This window comes from Mustelus asterias, chromosome 6 (assembly GCF_964213995.1).
Source record: "Mustelus asterias chromosome 6, sMusAst1.hap1.1, whole genome shotgun sequence".
NCBI classification, from domain to species: Eukaryota; Metazoa; Chordata; class Chondrichthyes; order Carcharhiniformes; family Triakidae; genus Mustelus; species Mustelus asterias.
In genome coordinates, this window is record NC_135806.1 from 137,014,286 (window position 1) to 137,033,243 (window position 18,958).

Genomic DNA, 18,958 nt, shown 5'->3' on the forward strand with positions numbered 1-18,958 from the left:
GGTTAGGATACCTGCAGAGTTTAGGATGAGGTCAGGTTTACAGAGGTTGGTCTGTCTCTGTCTAAAATCAGTTCCCTGTACCGCATCAGCATTCTCCCTTCAATAACCGATCTGTCTTTATAGTTGAGTGGGTTGATGCATCAGATAGCTGGACTCTATGGATCAGGAGAGCTCTGAGCACAACTCCTGCATCTGTGCCACGTTTGCTGGAATGGCAACACTTTGATTTGATTTATTATTGTCACATGTATTAACAAGTATTGTTTCTTGCGCGCTATACAGACAACACAGTGGCAGATTGGGGATCAGCAATACTAGAAAGGCAGCAGGAGCCAGGCCTATACATAATGCACATAAGAATTAGGAGGACTGGCCGCTTGGCCCCTTGAGCCTGCTCTGACATTCATTCGAATCCTGCCACGGCAGATGGTGGAATTTGAATCCAATAAAAAAATATCTGGAATCAAGAATCTACTGCTGACCATGAAACTATTGTCGATTGTCAGAAAAACCTATCTGGTTCACTAATCTCCTTTAGGGAAGGAAATCTGCCGTCCTTACCCGGTCTGGCCTACGTGTGACTCCAGAGCCACAGCAATGTGGTTGACTCTCAAGAGCAACTAGGGATGGGCAATAAATGCTGGCCAGCCAGCGACACCCATGTCCCATGAATGAAATTTTTAAAAAGTAAGATCACGGCTGATCTGATTGTAACTCAAAATCCACATGCCACCTACCCCCAATAACCTTTCATCCTCTTGCTCAGCAGGGATCTGCCATCTCAAGGCACATTCGCTATGAGATCATTAATTAATCCTCTCCCGTTGCACAATACCAGGTCTGGTGTAACCTGCTTTCAGGTTTCCTATGTTGCAATGCTAAACACCTCTGCTCAGCACAATCAAAACTAAAACCTCACCATAAAGAAGCAAGTTTTAAAAACACCTGGCTTTGACCCATCATTTGAAGGTGTGCAAGGATGGATCTGGATCATTCTAGAAGGACATGGGCAGCAGGCGCAGGGGTAACAGCACGAAGATCCCCTCCAACTCACAAAGCACCCTGACTTGGAATTATGTTGCCATTCCTTCATCATCACTGGGTCAAAATCCTGGAACTTCCTTCCTAAAAGGACAGCGGAAGTTTTAGGATTCCTGGTGGAATAGTTGACCACATGGGCTGATCGCTCAAGAAAGCAATCACTACCTTCTGGAGGGCACTTAGGGATAGGTCATATATGTTGACCGTGTCACCTTCTGCAAACAAATTTTTTAAAATGCCTTCAAACATTTTCTGTCCCTCCTTCACCCTCACTGGGTCCCTCCTTCCCTAACAGCATTGTGGGTGTACCTACACCAGATGGACTGCAGCAGTTCAAGAAGGCAGATCACCACCATCTTCTCAAGGGCAACTAGGCGGCCTGGTGGCACAGTGGTTAGCACTGCTGCCTCACAGCGCCAGGGACCTGGGTTTGATTCTCGACTTGGGTCACTGTCTATGTGGAGTTTGCACGTTTTCCCCGTGTCTGCATGGGTTTCCTCCGGGTGCTCCGGTTTCTCCCACAGTCTGAAAGACGTGCTGTTTAGGCGCATTGACCCGAACAGGCGCCAGAATGTGGCGACTAGGGGAATTTCACAGTAACTTCACTGCAGTGTTAATGTAAGCCTCACTTGTGACTCAAATAAACTTTACTTTACTTTAGAAATGGACAACAAACACTGACCTAGCCAGCTACACCCACATCGCATGAAAGAATGAAAGTTGAGTAAAAGCATCAGTAGAACACTCAAAAGATGAGATAGAAACATAGAAAAACTACAGCACAAAACAGGCCCTTCGGCCCCACAAGTTGTGCTGAACATATCCCTACCTTTTAGGCCTACCTATAACCCTCCATCCTATTAGGTCCCATGTACTCATCCAGGAGTCTCTTAAAAGACCCTATTGAGTTCGCCTCCACCACCACTGACGGCAGCCGATTCCACTCGCCCACCACCCTGTATGTGAAAAACTTCCCCCAAACATTTCCCCTGTACCTACCCCCCAGCACCTTAGACCTGTGTCCTCTCATAGCAGCCATTTCCACCCTGGGAAAAAGCCTCTGAGAGTCCACCCGATCTATGCCTCTCAACATCTTATACACCTCTATTAGGTCTCCTCTCATCCTTTGTCTCTCCAAGGAGAAAAGACCGAGCTCCCTCAGCCTATCCTCATAAGGCATGCCACTCAATCCAGGCAACATCCTTGTAAATCGCCTCTGCACCCTTTCAATCTTTTCCACATCCTTCCTGTAATGAGGCGACTAGAACTGAGCACAGTACTCCAAGTGGGGTCTGACGAGGGTCTTATATAGCTGCATCATTATCCCCAGACTCCTAAACTCAATCCCTCGATTGATAAAGGCCAGCATACCATAAGCCTTCCTAACCACCTCCTCCACCTGCGGGGCCGATTTTAGAGTCCTATGGACCCGGACCCCAAGGTCCTTCTGATCCTCTACAGTACTAAGAGTCTTTCCCTTTATATTGTACTCCTTCATCCCATTCGTCCTGCCAAAATGGACCACTACGCATTTATCTGGGTTGAAGTCCATCTGCCACTTCTCCGCCCAGTCTTGCATCCTATCTCTGTCCCTCTGTAACTTCTGACATCCCTCCAGACTATCCACAACCCCACCAACCTTCGTGTCATCGGCAAACTTACCAACCCATCCCTCCACTTCCTCATCCAGGTCATTTATGAAAATGACAAACGGCAAGGGTCCCAGAACAGATCCCTGGGGCACACCACTGGTGACCGACCTCCAATTAGAAAAAGACCCATCTATACACACACTCTGCCTCCTTTGGGCAAGCCAGTTCTGGATCCACAGGGCAGCAGCCCCTTGGATCCCATGCCCTCTCACGTTTTCGAGAAGCCTTGCATGGGGGACCTTATCGAACGCCTTGCTAAAATCCATATAAACCACATCTACCGCTTTCCCTTCGTCAATGTGTTTAGTCACATTTTCGAAGAACTCCACCAGGCGTGTAAGGCACGATCTGCCTTTGACAAAGCCATGCTGAGTATTCTTGAGCATACTAAACCTCTCTAAATGCTCATAAATCTTGTCCCTCAGGATCTTCTCCATCAGTTTACCAACCACTGAGGTTAGACTCACCTGTCGGTAATTTCTTGGGCTATCCCTATTCCCCTTCTTGAAAATAGGAACCACACCCGCAATCCTCCAATCCTCGGGCACCTCTCCCGTCTCCATCGACGACGCAAAGATCATCGCCAGAGGCTCTGCAATCTCTTCCCTCGCCTCCCACAGTAACCTGGGGTACATCCCATCCGGACCTGGCGACTTATCTATCTTGATGCCCTTCAAAGATTCCAGCACAACCTCTTTGTTAAAGTCCACATACTCAATTTTTTCAGTCCACCGCAAGCCCACAGTACATCCACCCATGTCCTTCTCCTCTGTGAAAACCGAGGCAAAATACTCATTAAGCACCTCTGCTATTTCTACTGGTTCTGTACTAATTTTTCCGCCTTCACCTTTTATAGGCCCCTATTCCTTCATACTTCCAACTGCACAGTTACCATGGGAAGTCTGTTCTACACAATCGCCATCACCAATTTCAGTTAATTGTCAATCGTCCACCCCTCGTTAACCCACCCAGGAAAAACACCTTCCCTTCAACATACCAATCATGCCCAAAGATTTTTTAAAGGTTTGTGCCTTCAGTAGCCTACTCTACAAGGAATTATTTTAATCAATTCTACCGTGACTCACCTTGGGCAGCTCTGAGTTCGAAGATTATGGGTTCAACTCCCACTCCCAAGACCTGAGCACATAATCTAGGCTGACATTCCAACGCAGTACTGAGGGAGCCCTGCACTATCAGAGGAGGCATCTTTTGGATGCGGTGTCAAACGGAGGAGCCACCTGCCCTCGCGGAAGGACAAAAGATCCCACACCACCATACTGAAGAAGAGCAAAGGAGTTCTCCTCAGCATCCTTGCTGATATCTATTCCTCACTCAACATCACCAAATAGATGATCTGTTCTCACTGCCATTTGTGGGACCATGTTGTGCTAAAATTGCCTTCTTACCTATATTACAACAGTGCGGTGGTTCAAAAAGTACTTCACCGATCACAAAGTGCTTTGGGATGTCTCAAGCTCAGGAATTTTACAATTGAGGCGCTATTAATAATTGAAGTTCATTCAAATAACGGAAAGATGACTAACTCCTGTGTCATATATGCAACACCTCCAGCAAAGGTTGGTGGGAGAGACAGAGAAAGGGGGTGGGAACATAAACGGAAGAAGAATCAACAAGGAAAGGAAGATGGAAAACAATTAATTACAGTTTAGGATGCATTTTTAAATCTCAAACGCGAGAATAGAAAGTTTCATAAGTGGAGTTTTCTTCATAATTATGCATCAAAACATAATGGATTCGTTCAGGACAACAGGAAAAGCTATTAAGGGACTTACCCCATTGTTGAAATGGGTGTCTAAAAGCTGGAGTCCACAATCTCTTCGCTTCTCATCTGGAGCCACCTCATAATCTGCCTGGAAACAAAGAGCATTCATCGCAATTAGACCATCAGCAGCAAAACAGTAGGGCCAAGAGTTTAAACAATCTGATGTAGCTATATTCACTTCTTCACAATGGGAGCAGAGAGAGGAATTACATGGCACCCTCTCTTGGATTAACTACAGATGAGAAACCTTATCATCTTGCATTTCTACTTTGACTGCTTTTCCCCCCTTTGTCACTCCTTGTATACAAGTCCCTCCATGGCTTCATCCTTCCCCATCTCTGCCCCGTGAGTTGACCACACAACTCTCCACGCTCCTTCAATTCTGGCTTCTTACGCATACTCTACCACCCCAGGCATCCAGGCCTTCATTAGCCCAGGCCTGAAGATCTGCAACTCTCCACTATAAATGCGGGTAATTGGGATTAGTTTAGGGGTTTAAAAAAAAGGGCGGCATGGACAAATTGGGCCAAAGGGCCTGTTTCCATGCTGTAAACCTCTATGACTCTAACTCCCTCCCAAAACCTTTCTGCCCCCTTTACAACACTGCTTAAAACCTACCTCTGACCAAGCATTTGGTCACCTGTACTACTTTAGCTCAGTGAGTCCTGTGAAGCAGCTTAGGATGTTGTGCTATGTAAAAGGCTCTATTTAAATGCAAGCTGTTGTTGTTCCTTCATCTTCACTCACATTGCTATGCATAGCGTTGCATTTTTCACTTCCTTATTTCCCTTGGCAGCTCAGGAGCTCTATGCTTAGATTTTCACTTCCTATGACTAACCACTGGCAAGCCGCAAGATTAGAGAAGGAGGTACATTTCAAAGTAAGTTTCACACCTCTTCCAATGCCAGTATATTAACCCCAGCGAGCTCTAATTTTAAAAATTCATTTACAGGATGTGGGTGTCGCTGGCTAGACCAGCATTTATCGCCCATCCCTAATTGCCCTTTGAGATGATAATGTCGAGCCGCCCTCTTGAACCGCAGTCCATCTTGTGTAGGTACACCCACCATGCTGTTAGGGAGAACATTGGTGTTCATTAGATTTACCCAGCCCCTATATAGATTGAAGGCACCCACGATCATCGTATTACTCTCGTTACACAGCAGGAGATCACCAAGGCTCCCTGGGGCAGCACTTTCCAAACCCACAAACCCATTGCAAAGGTTCTTTGTCCTTGCAGAATCATTATTTCTTTTCTGGTTTTCCTATTGGTACTCCACCCTCCCCACCAAGTTTAGGAATAGTAGACCCAATCAGCCCGAAGCTGTGGTGCCATTAACAGCTCTGCTGGGGTAACAGCTCTTGTGTGTGGTGTGGTCCTGAAATCAAACATAAATCGTGCCAGTTTAATCTCCACAGATGCTGCTGGTTATTTCTCCATACCAGATTTGATGGTTTGAACCGCCCATTCGGCGACGGGTGATAAGGTGCAGTGTGGACATGTCAGGTACCATTGGAGAACATGGAGTTCTGGAAATCACCACTGGTGAAGGCCGCTCCATTATCGGAAACCAGGACCTCCGGTATTCCATGTGCGCTGAGGTTTTGCCACAATTTCTCGTAGTCTGAGTGGTAATGGAGCTCATTTGGTGCATCTCCAACCACTTGGGCGTCTACCATGATTAAAAACATGGAACCCATAAAGGGGCATGCAAAGTCCACATGTATACGCACCTGTGGCCTGCCAGGCCACGCCTTTTCTGATTTAATTTTCATTTGTCAGACAGCCACCCAAGGCTGGAATTGAACCTGGGTCCCTGGCGCTGCGAGGCAGCAGTGCTAACCACTGTGCCACCATGCCGCACCCAGGGCTTATGGCTAGACAGTCTATACCTCGGGACCTATGGTTTGGGTTCAGCAACAGGTTTACAAGCCCTCAGTCTCCGCTTCTTATTGGACGAGCCTCCACTACAACTGTTTGCTGGCCTATAAACAACTCCCACCAATGTTTGCTGTCCCCTGCTACTTCCTAGCTCCAACCAAACAGCTTTTAACATGTTATTCTTCCCAAATCTAAAGATCCTCTCTCACAAATGTACTGATCTCATTCCTTATTAACTGCGCTACTCCACCTCCTTTTCCTCTTTGCCCGTCCTTGTTGAATATCCTTCAATATTCAGTTCCCAGCCTTGGTCACCCTGCAGTCGCGTCTCTATTATGTCAATTAGATCATACCTGCCCACTTTAATTTGTGCCGTCCATTCTCCAACTTTGTCGAGAATGCGGTGTACATTCGGATAGAGTATCTTTAACTTCACTGCAGTGTTAATGTAAGTCTACTTGTGACACTAATAAATAAACTTTAAAAACTTAAACTATACTGCGTATCACCAAGGAGCCTTTTATTTGTTCCGTGGAGTGACTGCATGAGGTCTGCATCAAAGGCCGTTCTTAGGTTTAATTCTTGCTTCTTTTACATCCCCAATTTTAATTTATTTTTTATATTCGTTCATGGAATGTGGGCGTCGCAGGTTAGGCCCAGTATTTATTGCCCATCCCTAATTGCCCTTGGGAAGGTGGAGGTGAGCTGCCTTCTTGAACCATCTGGCAACCTCAATGGTTATGCCTTCAGCTGCCTAGGCCCCAAGCTACAAATGATCTAAACTTCTGCGCCCCTTTAAGATGCTCCTTAAAATCTACATCTTTGACCAAGCTTAATCATAGAATCCCTATTGTGCAGGTGGTGGTCATTCAGCCCATCGAGCCTGCATCGACAACAATCCCAAACAGGCCCTATCCTGTAACCCCGCATATTTACCCTGCTAATCCCCCTGGCACTAAGGGGCAATTTAACACAGGCACGGGGAAAATGTGCAAACTCCACACAGACCGTCACCCGAGGCCGGAATCGACCCCTGGTCCCTGGTGCTGTGAGGCAGCAGTGCTAACCACTGTACTACCATGACACCCATACTTCTCGTCATCTGGCCTAATATGCAGCTAATCCTGTGATGCACTTTGGTGCATCTTATTTTGTTAAAGACACTTTGACAAAGACAAATTGCTGCCATTAATTCTACCAAAGCAAGTCACTCGGGTTTTCTGAGTGTTGGAGCTGAACTGCCCAAATCCAAAAGGAAACGTGAAACAGCTGCCAGAACAGTTTTGAAATTTGTGTAGTATGAGGTTTTCTGAAATCAGGAAGTGACTTCTCAGACCACTTCTGATGATTTCATATTAAAGTGAAGCATTTACTAAAATAAACAAATTACACTTAAGCACAAGAACAGCTTGACATAGTTAACAGTACTTTATAAACCTTTCCAAACAGACCTTAGCTGAAATAACTCAAGAGTTAAATTCCCCTTTAAAAGGCAACAGTCCTTATAGATTTTCTGATCTATACAATTCTGGTAATTTTACCACACAGTGCCCTAAAGCTCTTAGCATCATAGAATCATAGAAATCCTACAGTGCAGAAAGAGGCCACCTGGCCCATCGAGTCTGCACCGACCACAATCCTACCCAGGCTCTACCCCCATATCCCTAAATATTACCCGCTAATCCCTCTAACCTACGCATCTCAGGACACTAAGGAGTAATTTTAGCATGGCCAATCAACCTAACCCGCACATCTTTGGACTTGGGGAGTTCTGTGAGTGTGACAGGTCTGGCCTTACCTACACTGCCTTTTTTAAGATCCTATCAGCAACCACAATGTTTTCTTTGAGATCTCAGCAGTTAACACCCACACCCACATACAGGCATCAGTGTTTTCTTAAATGTGTGTTCCCTTTTGATCTTATCCTCTATTGTTTCCTACAGTACTTTAGAAATTTCCTTCCTCAGAATTGGTCAACCCTTTAGTAAACTTATCCTATTCCTCCTCATCTATTTATAACCTTCCTAATATATGTTTTGAAATACAATAGCCAACTTCAATCCACCTCTTTGTTGGCCGAGGGCAAACTCTCCTGGCACCCTCAGTTCATAAACATATCAGGCCACTTGCCTTCACATCTTACATACAGATGTTTGACCATTGCAAGCTTTCTGTCTTAATCCCCAGAAGCTTGTTTTCCGATGTATACAATATGACAAGTGATATTCCAAAAACAAGAAATATTAAAACTCCTTTTTCTTGGCATCTAAGAAGGTGATTGCATTTACCACTAGTAGCTGGGCAAAGGTGCTATAAGTATTTTTTCCTTTTTGTTCTTTCATTTGTCACACACTAAGCCCCCACAGATGCAAGAGGTTTAAACAGCTTGTGATAAACCATTAGTGAATCTTACATTGATTCTAAGTCAAGATTACCCTGCGCCATCATCATGCCTGCAAATTAACTCGGACCACCTTGGGAATTGAGTGAATGACATTTAGCCTATGATGTTCTTGTGAAGCCAGATCTGGATTTCCACCAAGGAGTGTAGCAGTCACAAAGTGCATATAAATCATGTGACAACATGCTTGGGAGGAATAGGTGAATTTGGGTCAAAAACGCAACCTCTGAGGTTTCCCGAGCTTCACTTCAGTTGTAAACTAATAGGTCACGATTGATGACTGCCACGGCAGGGCAGACTCAAGGGGCTGAATTTGCCTACTTCTGCTCCCAATTCCTATGTTCCTATTAGTCAACATTTCCATCATTGATATATCGGGTGGTAGAAGGCACCTTGGCTGTTTTTCCTATAGCAACTCCAATCTTCTTGCTTGGGTGAGAAGATTGGGGGAAATGAAGATCTTATAGAAACTTACAAGATTATGAAGGGAATCGATAAGAAAGAAGCAGGGAGATTGTTTCCACTGGCGGGTGAAATCAGAACTCGGGCCTCAAAATAAGGGGGAGCAGATTTAGGACTGAGTTGAGGAGGAACTTCTCCACCCAAAGGATTGTGAATCTGTGGAATTCCCTGCCCAGTGAAGCAGTTGAGGCCACCTCATTGAATGTTTCTAAGGCAAGGATAGATAAATTTTTGAACAGTAAAGGAATTAAGGGTTATGGTGAGCGGGCAGGTAAGTGGAGCTGAGTCTACAAAAAGATCAGCCATGATCTTATTGAATGGCAGAACAGGCTCGAAGGGCCAAATGGCCCACTCCTGCTCCTAGTTATGTTCTTATTCAGACTTACCACCGCATCCTGGAATTCAGTACATCTCTTTAATTCTAATCGGGTCTCACAGAACTGCCTGAAAAGGTTCCTTCCAATCGGTTGCTTGTCACAAAGATTGTAGTAATCCCTTTCTGAAAATAAAAACAAAGTGGTTTATTAACCTTCGGAGCACAGAAGCCACAGCATAAATCAATGTGATATCAGTAGCTTGCATCTTGCAAATCTATGGGAAGCTGAATATGTGGGAGGATAATGGTTATCCAGATAATATAAATCTCCACAACAAGTTTTCCACGAAATTAACCAGCTCAAGTCGAGATTTGGCACCACTCAAGGATGTTCTTTGCTCCCTTCCTCCCTCATCCAGCTTCTTTAAGGATTTAGTTACAGGAACCCTCTTCTTTCACACAAGGGTGGGTACCAACTTAAAATCTGGAACACTCTCCCTCCCAAAAAAGGTGCCAAGGCTGAGGGTCAGTCAAAAATTGCAAAATTGAGATTGATAGATTCTTCTTCAGGCCAGGGGCATTAGGGGGCATGGCAGTAACTGACCATGGCTCCTCCAACAGCTCCTCCCAAACACACCTCAAGGACAAGAGCAACAGATGTGTGGGAAACCTGCAAGTTCCCATCCAAGTGACACGTCATCCTGACTTGCAGTCAATTCTCCATTGCCCTCCTCATCACGGAGTCAAAAATCAATAAACACAGCGGTAGCAAAGTCACAAGGACAGCAGTGACTCAGGAAGGTGAATAACCAAACCTTCTCCAGGGCAAATAGGAATAGCGATAAATGCTGTTCTTGCCAGTAATGTTCACATCTAACAAATAAACAAAAAAAACATGGGTAAAAAAATTAATCTGGAGAGGTAGATAGTCAACATCTTTTCCAAAAGGTAGGGGAGTCTAAAGGTGAGAGGGGAGAGATAAAGGGTCCAGAGGGGCAATCTTTTCATACACAGGGTGGTGAGTGTCTGGTTCGAGCTGCCAGAGGTAGTAGCAGAAGCGGGTACAATTTTGACTTTCAAAAAACATTTAGACAGTTACATGGGTAAGAGGGATATGGGCCAAACGCGGGCAATTGGGACTAGCTTAGTGGTAAAAACTGGACAGCATGGACAAATTGGGCCGAAGGGCCTGTTTCCATGCTGTAACTTCTATAACAGCCATGATCTAATCGAATGGTGCGATGTCGTTGTGATATCACTAGACTATTCATCCAGAAACTCAGCTAACATTCTGGGGACCAGTGTTTGAATCCCGCCACGGCAGATGGTGGAATTTGAATTCAATAAAAACATCTGGAATTAAGAACCTATTGATGATCGTGAAACCATTGTCGAAAAAACCCATCTTTCTTAATGTCCTTTTAGGGAAGGAAATCTGCCATCCTTACCTGGTCTGTCCTACATGCAACTCCAGAGCCACAGCAATGTGGTTGACTCTCAACTGCCCTCCAAGCGCAACTAGGGATGGGCAATAAATGCTGGCCAGCCAGCGACGCCCATGTCCCATGAATGAATTAAAAGAAAAGGCTGATGGCCTGCCATCAAGATGATCAGGTTAACATTGCAGGCATAACTCTTCTTTCTCATGCTAATGAACCAGTTTAGCACTTCCTGGAATCTAAAAAAATACTTATGGTACTGAGGCCATCAATTTTCCTTTCTGACAGATATAACTGTATCACTGGAGGCGGTTCCTTTGATCTCCACACCTCCATTGCAGAGGGCCTTTGTTTGCCATACTTAATTAAATCTTAAAATGTCAGGAGTGCCCCCCCCCCCCCCCACCACCTCTCCAAAGGCACCCCCCACCTCTCCACGAGCACCCAGTTCTTGCATCCACATCTGGATCAAGGTAAGGTTGTAATGAGGCCCCCAACACACTTCTCCCAGATTAATTTTGGTCTAAATGCTCTACCCAGCCATAACCAGATGAACTTGAAGGAAACCACAGTCATAACCACACAACCTTGAGTTTTGGAGCCAGGAGGTACAAAACTCTAGTGCGGCCACATTTGGAGTATTGCGTACAGTTCTGGTCGCCGTATTATAGGAAAGATGTGGCAGCGTTGGAAAGGGTGCAGAGGAGATTTACCAGGATGTTGCCTGGTATGGTGGGAAAATCGTATGAGGAAAGGCTGAGGGGCTTGAAGTTGTTTTCGTTAGAGACAAGAAGGTTAAGAGGTGACTTAATAGAGGCATACAAGATGATCAGAGGATTAGATAGGGTGGATAGTGCGAGTCTTTTTCCTCGGATGGTGTTGGCTAGCACGAGGGGACATAGCTTTAAATTGAGGGGTGAGAGATATAGGACAGATGTTAGAGGTAGGTTCTTTACTCAGAGAGTAGTAAGGGCGTGGAATGCCCTGCCTGCAGCAGTGGTGGACTCGTCAACGTTGAGAGCGTTCAAGTGGTTATTGGATAAACACATGGATGATATTGGAATAGTGTAGATTAGAGGGGCTTTAGATTGGTACCACTGGTCGGCGCAACATCGAGGGCCGAAGGGCCTGTACTGCGCTGTAATGTTCTATGTTCTATGTAACCTCCCAACAAAAATTTCCATGAGGAAATTTATAAATGCTCGTTAGGTGTCATCTGGAATACTGAGTCCAATTCTGGGTGTCATACTTGAGGAAGAATTTGAAGACATTGAAGAGAGGACAAAGGAGGTTCCCAAGAAAGGAAGGCTGGGAGGAAGGAGACTTGATAGAGGTATTCAAGATCCTGAGGGGGTATGGACAGGGTAAACAGGGGGAAAATTTCCCACTCAAGAGCATCAAGAAACAGAAGTGATGAGAGAGAGAGAAAAATCACCCAGAAGGATGCCGAAAATCTGAAAACAGAAAATGTTGGATTATCTCAGTGGTCTGGCAGCATCTGTGGAGTGAGAAATAGTGTTAATATTTTGAGTCCGTATGACTCTTCTGCAGAGCTCAAGAGGAATAGAAATGTGTTGGAGGTGGTGGGACAGAAGAAAAAGGTCAGCGATAAGCCAGAGAGAAGGATAGATCAATGGAGGTGTCATGGACATGAGACAAATGGAATGTTAATTGTAGCATTAAAGACTAAAGGAGGTGCTGAGAGTGGCATAAAGGTTAAAAGTGTTAATACAAAGAACAAAGAACAATACAGCACAGGAAACAGGCCCTTCGGCCCTCCAAGCCTGTGCCGCTCCTTGGTCCAACTAGACCATTCATTTGTATCCCTCCATTCCCAGGCTGCTCATGTGACTATCCAGGTAAGTCTTAAAACAATGCCAACGTGTCTGCCTCCACCACCCTACTTGGCAGCGCATTCCAGGCCCCCACCACCCTCTGTGTAAAAAACGTCCCTCTGATATCCGAGTTATACCTCGCCCCTCTCACCTTGAGCCAGTGACCCTTTCGTGATCGTCACCTCCAACCTGGGAAAAAGCTTCCCACTGTTCACCCTATCTATACCCTTCATAATTTTGTACACCTCTATTAGGTCTCCCCTCATTCTCCCTTTTTCCAGGGAGAACAAGCCCAGTTTACCCAATCTCTCCTCATAGCTAAGACCCTCCATAAGAACATAAGAAATAGGAACAGGGGTAGGCCATCTAGCCCCTCGAGCCTGCTCCGCCATTCAATAAGTTCATGGCTGATCTGAAGTGAATCAGTTCCACTTACCCACCTGATCCCTATAACCCCTAATTCCCTTACCGATCAGGCAACATCCTGGTAAACCTTCTCTGCACTCTCTCTAAAGCCTCCACATCCTTCTGGTAGTGCAGCGACCAGAACTGGACGCAGTACTCCAAATGTGGCCTAACCAGCATTCTATACAGCTGCAACATCAGACTCCAGCTTTTATACTCTATACCCCGTCCTATAAAGGCAAGCATACCATATGCCTTCTTCACCACCTTCTCCACCTGTGCTGCCACCTTCAAGGATTTGTGGACTTGCACACCTAGGTCCCTCTGTGTTTCTATACTCTTGATGGCTCTGCCATTTATTGTATAACTCCCCCCTACATTATTTCTTCCAAAATGCATCACTTCGCATTTATCTGGATTAAATTCCATCTGCCATTTCTCCGCCCAATTTTCCAGCCTATCTATATCCTGCTGTATTGCCCGACAATGTTCATCGCTATCCGCAAGTCCAGCCATCTTCGTGTCATCCGCAAACTTGCTGAATACACCAGTTACACCTTCTTCCAAATCATTTATATATATCACAAATAGCAGAGGTCCCAGTACAGAGCCCTGCGGAACACCACCGGAAAAAGACCCTTCGACTGTTACCCTCTGTCTCCTGTGGCCAAGCCAGTTTTCTACCCATCTAGCCACCTCTCCTTGTATTCCATGAGCCTTAACCTTCTTAACCAACCTGCCATGAGGGACTTTGTCAAATGGCTTACTGAAATCCATATAGACGACGTCCATGGCCCTTCCTTCGTCAACCGTTTTTGTCACTTCGTCAAAAAACTCCACCAAATTTGTAAGGCACAACCTCCCTCTTACAAAACCATGCTGTCTGTCACTAATGAGATTGTTCCGTTCTAAATGCGCATACGTCCTGTCTCTAAGAATTCTCTCCAACAACTTCCCTACCACGGACGTCAAGCTCACTGGCCTATAATTGCCCGGGTTATCCCTGCTACCCTTCTTAAATAACGGTACCACATTCGCTATCCTCCAATCCTCAGGGACCTCACCCGTGTCCAATGAAGAGACAAAGATTTCCGTCAGAGGCCCAGCAATTACATCTCTTGTCTCCCTGAGCTTGTCAGTTTTAATGTTACCTAAAAAACCTAACACTTCCTCCCTTGTAATGGAGATTCTCTCTAACGGGTCAACACCTTCCTCTGAGACACTCCCAGTCAACAAGTCCCTCTCCTTTGTGAATACCGATGCAAAGTATTCATTTAGAATCTCCCCTATTCCCTTGGGTTCTAAGCATAATTCCCCTTCTTTGTCCCTGAGAGGTCCGACTTTTTCCCTGACAACTCTTTTGTTCCTAATATATGAATAAAATGCCTTAGGATTCTCCTTAATCCTATCTGCCAAGAACATTTCGTGACCTCTTTTTGCCCTTCTAACTCCCCGTTTGAGTTCTTTCCTACTCTCTCTGTATTCCTCCAGAGCTCCATCTGTTTTCAGTTGCCTGGACTTAACGTACGCCTCTCTTCTTTTTGATCAGATCCTCAATTTCCCTGGTTATCCACGGCTCTCGAATCCTACCTTTCCTATCCTTCCTTTTTACAGGCACATGCCTGTACTGCAGCCTTATCAACTGTTCCTTAAAAGACTCCCACATGCCAGATGTGGACTTGCCCCCGAACAGCCTCTCCCAATCAACGGCCACCAATTCCTGCCTAATCCGGCTATAGTTAGCCTTCCCCCAATTTAGCACCCTACCCTTAGGACAACACTCGTCCTTGTCCATTACTATCCTAAAGTTAACAGAGTTGTGGTCACTGTTTGCCACATGTTCCCCTACTGAAACTTTGTTCTCCTATTAGGTCAGGTCGTCAAAGTTCAATGCTCAGTGAAAGCAAAACCAAAGAACAAGTGACAGATGGCCCAGTGGGGGGAGGGGTATAGTGGTGCTTTGCATTGGGACACAGAAAAGGCTGGGTCAAGATAGAGGAGAAAGGTCAGTCTAAAAGGTTGTTGAACTCAATATTGAGTCCTGAGGGATGTAGCGTGCCTAATCAGAAGATGAGATGTTGTTCCTCTAGTTTATATTGGGCTTCATTGGAGCATTGTATCAGGTCAAGGATGGATATGTGGGCAGGAGAGAAAGATAGTGAATTGAAATGGCAAACAACAGGAAGTTTGGGGTCACGCTTGTGGACTGATTGAAAGCGTTCTGCAAAGTGGTCGCCCAGTCTGCATTTAGGGAGACTGCATCTTTATAAAGTTCATTCATGGGATGTGGGGAGCACTCACTGGCCAGGTCAGGATTTATTGCCTTGGAACTGAGCGAGGTCACTTGAGTCAACAGCACTGCTGAGTCACATGTAGGCCAGACCAGGTAAAGATGGCAGATTTCCTTCCCAAAAGGACATCAGCGAACAATTGACAATGGAACTTTAATTCCAGATTTTTATTGAATTTAAATTTCACCATCTGCCGTGGTGGGATTCAAACCCGAGTCCTGGGTTCTCTGGAATTCTAGTCCAGTGACAGTACCACTGTGCCACTGCCTCCCTGCCAGCTATGATCTAACTGAATGGCGGAGCAGGCTCAGGGGATCAAATAGCCCATTCCTGCTCCTAATTCACATGTTTGCATCCCATGTCCTGACTTTACTGCCACCATTCTTGACCTAATGAACTACCCTTGTGTATTTTCAAATCAATTGGAACTTCTCTAGATTTTGACTCAGAATCCCTACAGTACAGAAGGAGGCAATTTGGCCCATCAAGCCTGCACCATCAACAATCCCTCCCAGGCCCTATCCCCATAACCCCATGTATTTACCCTGCTAATCCCCCTGCCACTAAGGAGCAATTTAACAGGTCCAATCAACCTAACCTACACATCTTTGGAGGGAGGGAGGAAACCAACGCAGACACGGGGAGAACGTGCAAACTCTACACAGACGGTGACCCAAGGCCGGAATCGAACCCGGGTCCCTGGTGCGGAGAGGCAGCAGTGCTAACCACTGTGCCACCGTGCTGCCCGGGACTCCTTGAAGTCCAATTGGCTGCTGCATTTCCTACAATACAACAGTAGCTATACTTCAATACTACTCAACTAGTTGCAAGCCGCTTCGAGATGTTCAGGAAGTAGTGAAAGGAAGACGCAACAGAGAAATGCAGGTCTTTCTAACGACTGTCATCACCTCACAAACCTTGCTCCTTGGTATTGCTCAACCATTGTTTAGCCAATCCCCGGAGGTTACCTGGAACGTGTGCTCTGGTGGTGACAGAATTCTCTGAAGTATACAGAGCACGCATTGGATGTTGACACCCACAGTTTTCAAAAAACATCTATACGAGATTACATCACATGTTTACCACCTCCTGTTGATATTCCACCCCAGTGATCTCTGGGACTCATTTCACCACATCAGGAGTCAGACTGGGATTTGCAAAATTTCTTCCCCTTGGTTGATGTTTTTAAAAAATCTTTCTTCATTTCTATTGGGTGGGGAGAATGTCTATGGCTATGAAATTAGGTTAATGGACCCAGTAAGAAGTCTCTCAACACCGGGTTAAAGTCCAACAGGTTTATTTGGTAGCACGAGTTTTCGGAGCACTGCTCCTTTATCAGGTGAATCGTTAATGGACCTGTTTGTGTGCCCATATTTGTCCTCAAAAGGTTCTAACTTCCTCCCAACCACACTCTCTGGGTTACAATGCTGGATAAATTTAAATAAACTTGTTATTTTATTTCCCTTTCTCACTCTCACTCAGCATCATGGCAAGATTTTTTTTTGATTGCTCCTGCTTTATCTTAAATTGATTCCAGTTTTTATAGCACCCATTTTCACCCACTCTATACGCGCTTCGGAAATCCATTAGTGCAAGCAAGTTCCCATTCGAGCCTTTAGTCCAGACTGAACACCTCTTCCTGTTCATTTACACACTCATGGGAGGGGCGGCACGGTGGCACATTGGTTAGCACTGCTGCCTCTCAGTACCAGGTGACCTGGGTTCAATTCCCGGCTTGGGTCACTGTCTGTGCAGAGCCTGCACATTCTCCCCGTGTCTGCGCGGGTTTCCTCCGGGTGCTCCGGTTTCCTCCCACAGTCTGAAAGATGTGCTGCTTAAGTGCATTGGCCATGCTAAATTCTCCCTCAGTGTACCCAAACAGGCGCCAGAGTGTGGCGACTAGGGGATTTTCAGTGACTTCATTGCAGTGTTAATGTAACTCTATTTGTGACACAAAGAAATAAACTTTAAACTCAATGTAAAGGAAACCACAGACAGACTGGCACCAGGCACAGTGACCTCTTCGCTAAACCCCTCTCTCATTCGCATTCTGTACCAAACATGAAGAATAACTGTCTCTATCCTCCAAAACAAAACAAGGAGTTCTTTTGGGGGGGGTGGTGGTGGCAGTGGGGTGCGGGGAAAGCCTTTTGAGGTGTTTGGGATGTGTTTGGCAAGATATTACATCGATAGGAACTTAGTTACGTGAGGAGCCTCTTGATTACATTCTGCCATGATCATCGCTAATCTGTATTGTGGCTTTATATAGAATAAAGGACAGTACAGCAGAGGAACAGCTCCTTCGGGATATAAAACCAATGTTTTATACAACTGTAACATAATTTGTCAACTTTTATACTCGATGCCCCGGCTGATGAAGACAAACATGCCATATATTTTCTTCACCACCTTTTCCACCTGTGCTGCCACTTTTAAGGATCTGTGGACCTGTACTCCCAGATCTCTCTCTGTGTCGATGCTCCTGATGGTTCTACCATTTATTTTATAGCTCCCACCTGAATTGGATCTATCAAAATGCATCACCTCACAGTTTCCAGCCTATATCCTGCTGTATTCTCTAACAATCTTTATCACTATCCGCAACTCCGCCAATCTTAGTATTATCCACAAACTTGCTAATCAAACCAGCTACGTTTTCTTCCAAGTCAATTATATATATTACAAAAAGCAGCAGTCCCAATACTGATCCCTGTGGAACACCACTAGTTACAGACTTCCATTCAGAAAAACACCCTTCCACCGCTACCGCGAGACTCCAAATCCTTCTGTACCCTTGTCTAGCAGAAACCCACTGATCTTAGATTTCTAATTACCAATCGAGCCTCTTGAGTACCGTTGGAGCTGCACTAATTCAGTTAAGTGGAAAATATTCCATCACACTCCTGACTTGTGCCTTGTAGGTGTTGGACAGGCTTTAGGGAGTCAGGAGACGAGTTACTCGCTGCAGGATTCCTAGCCTCTGACCTGCTCGAGGAGCAGTATTTATATGCCTAATCCAGTTCAGTTTCTGGTCAATGGTAACCTAAGGAAGGCTTCAAGCCTTCCTTCGACAGAACAGACTCAAGGGACTGAATGGTCGTGTTTCTAAATGCAGTTATTCTTCAACAATAATCAATAAAAACAGATTGCAGTGGAGATGGTGGCCTAGTGGTAATACCACTGGATTGGTAATACCACTGGATTGGTAATCGAGAGACCCAGTGAAATGCCTTGGGGACATGGGTTTAAATCCCACCCTAGCAGCCGATGGAAATTAAATTCAATTCATAAAATCTGGAATTGAAAGCTAATTTCTGTAATGGTGGCCATGAAACTATCGATTGACATTAAAAACCCATCTGGTTCATTAATGTCGTTTAGGGAAGGAAATCTGCCATCCTCACCTGGTCTGGCCTACAGGTAACTCCAGAGCCACAGCAATGTGGTTGAC

General features: G+C 45.4%; 1 protein-coding gene across 1 annotated transcript in view; it reads right to left on the reverse strand.

Annotated features, from left to right (window-relative positions):
* LOC144495168 (G protein-coupled receptor kinase 6-like) overlaps nucleotides 1-18,958 on the reverse strand; it is a 141,496-nt gene that overhangs the window by 42,982 nt on the left and 79,556 nt on the right. The window contains exons 3-4 of the mRNA XM_078215163.1: nucleotides 9,608-9,720; nucleotides 4,487-4,564 (exon numbers count right to left, since the gene is read on the reverse strand). Coding sequence (XP_078071289.1) covers nucleotides 4,487-4,564; nucleotides 9,608-9,720 — 191 coding nt within the window. The remainder of the gene's footprint in view (nucleotides 1-4,486; nucleotides 4,565-9,607; nucleotides 9,721-18,958) is intronic.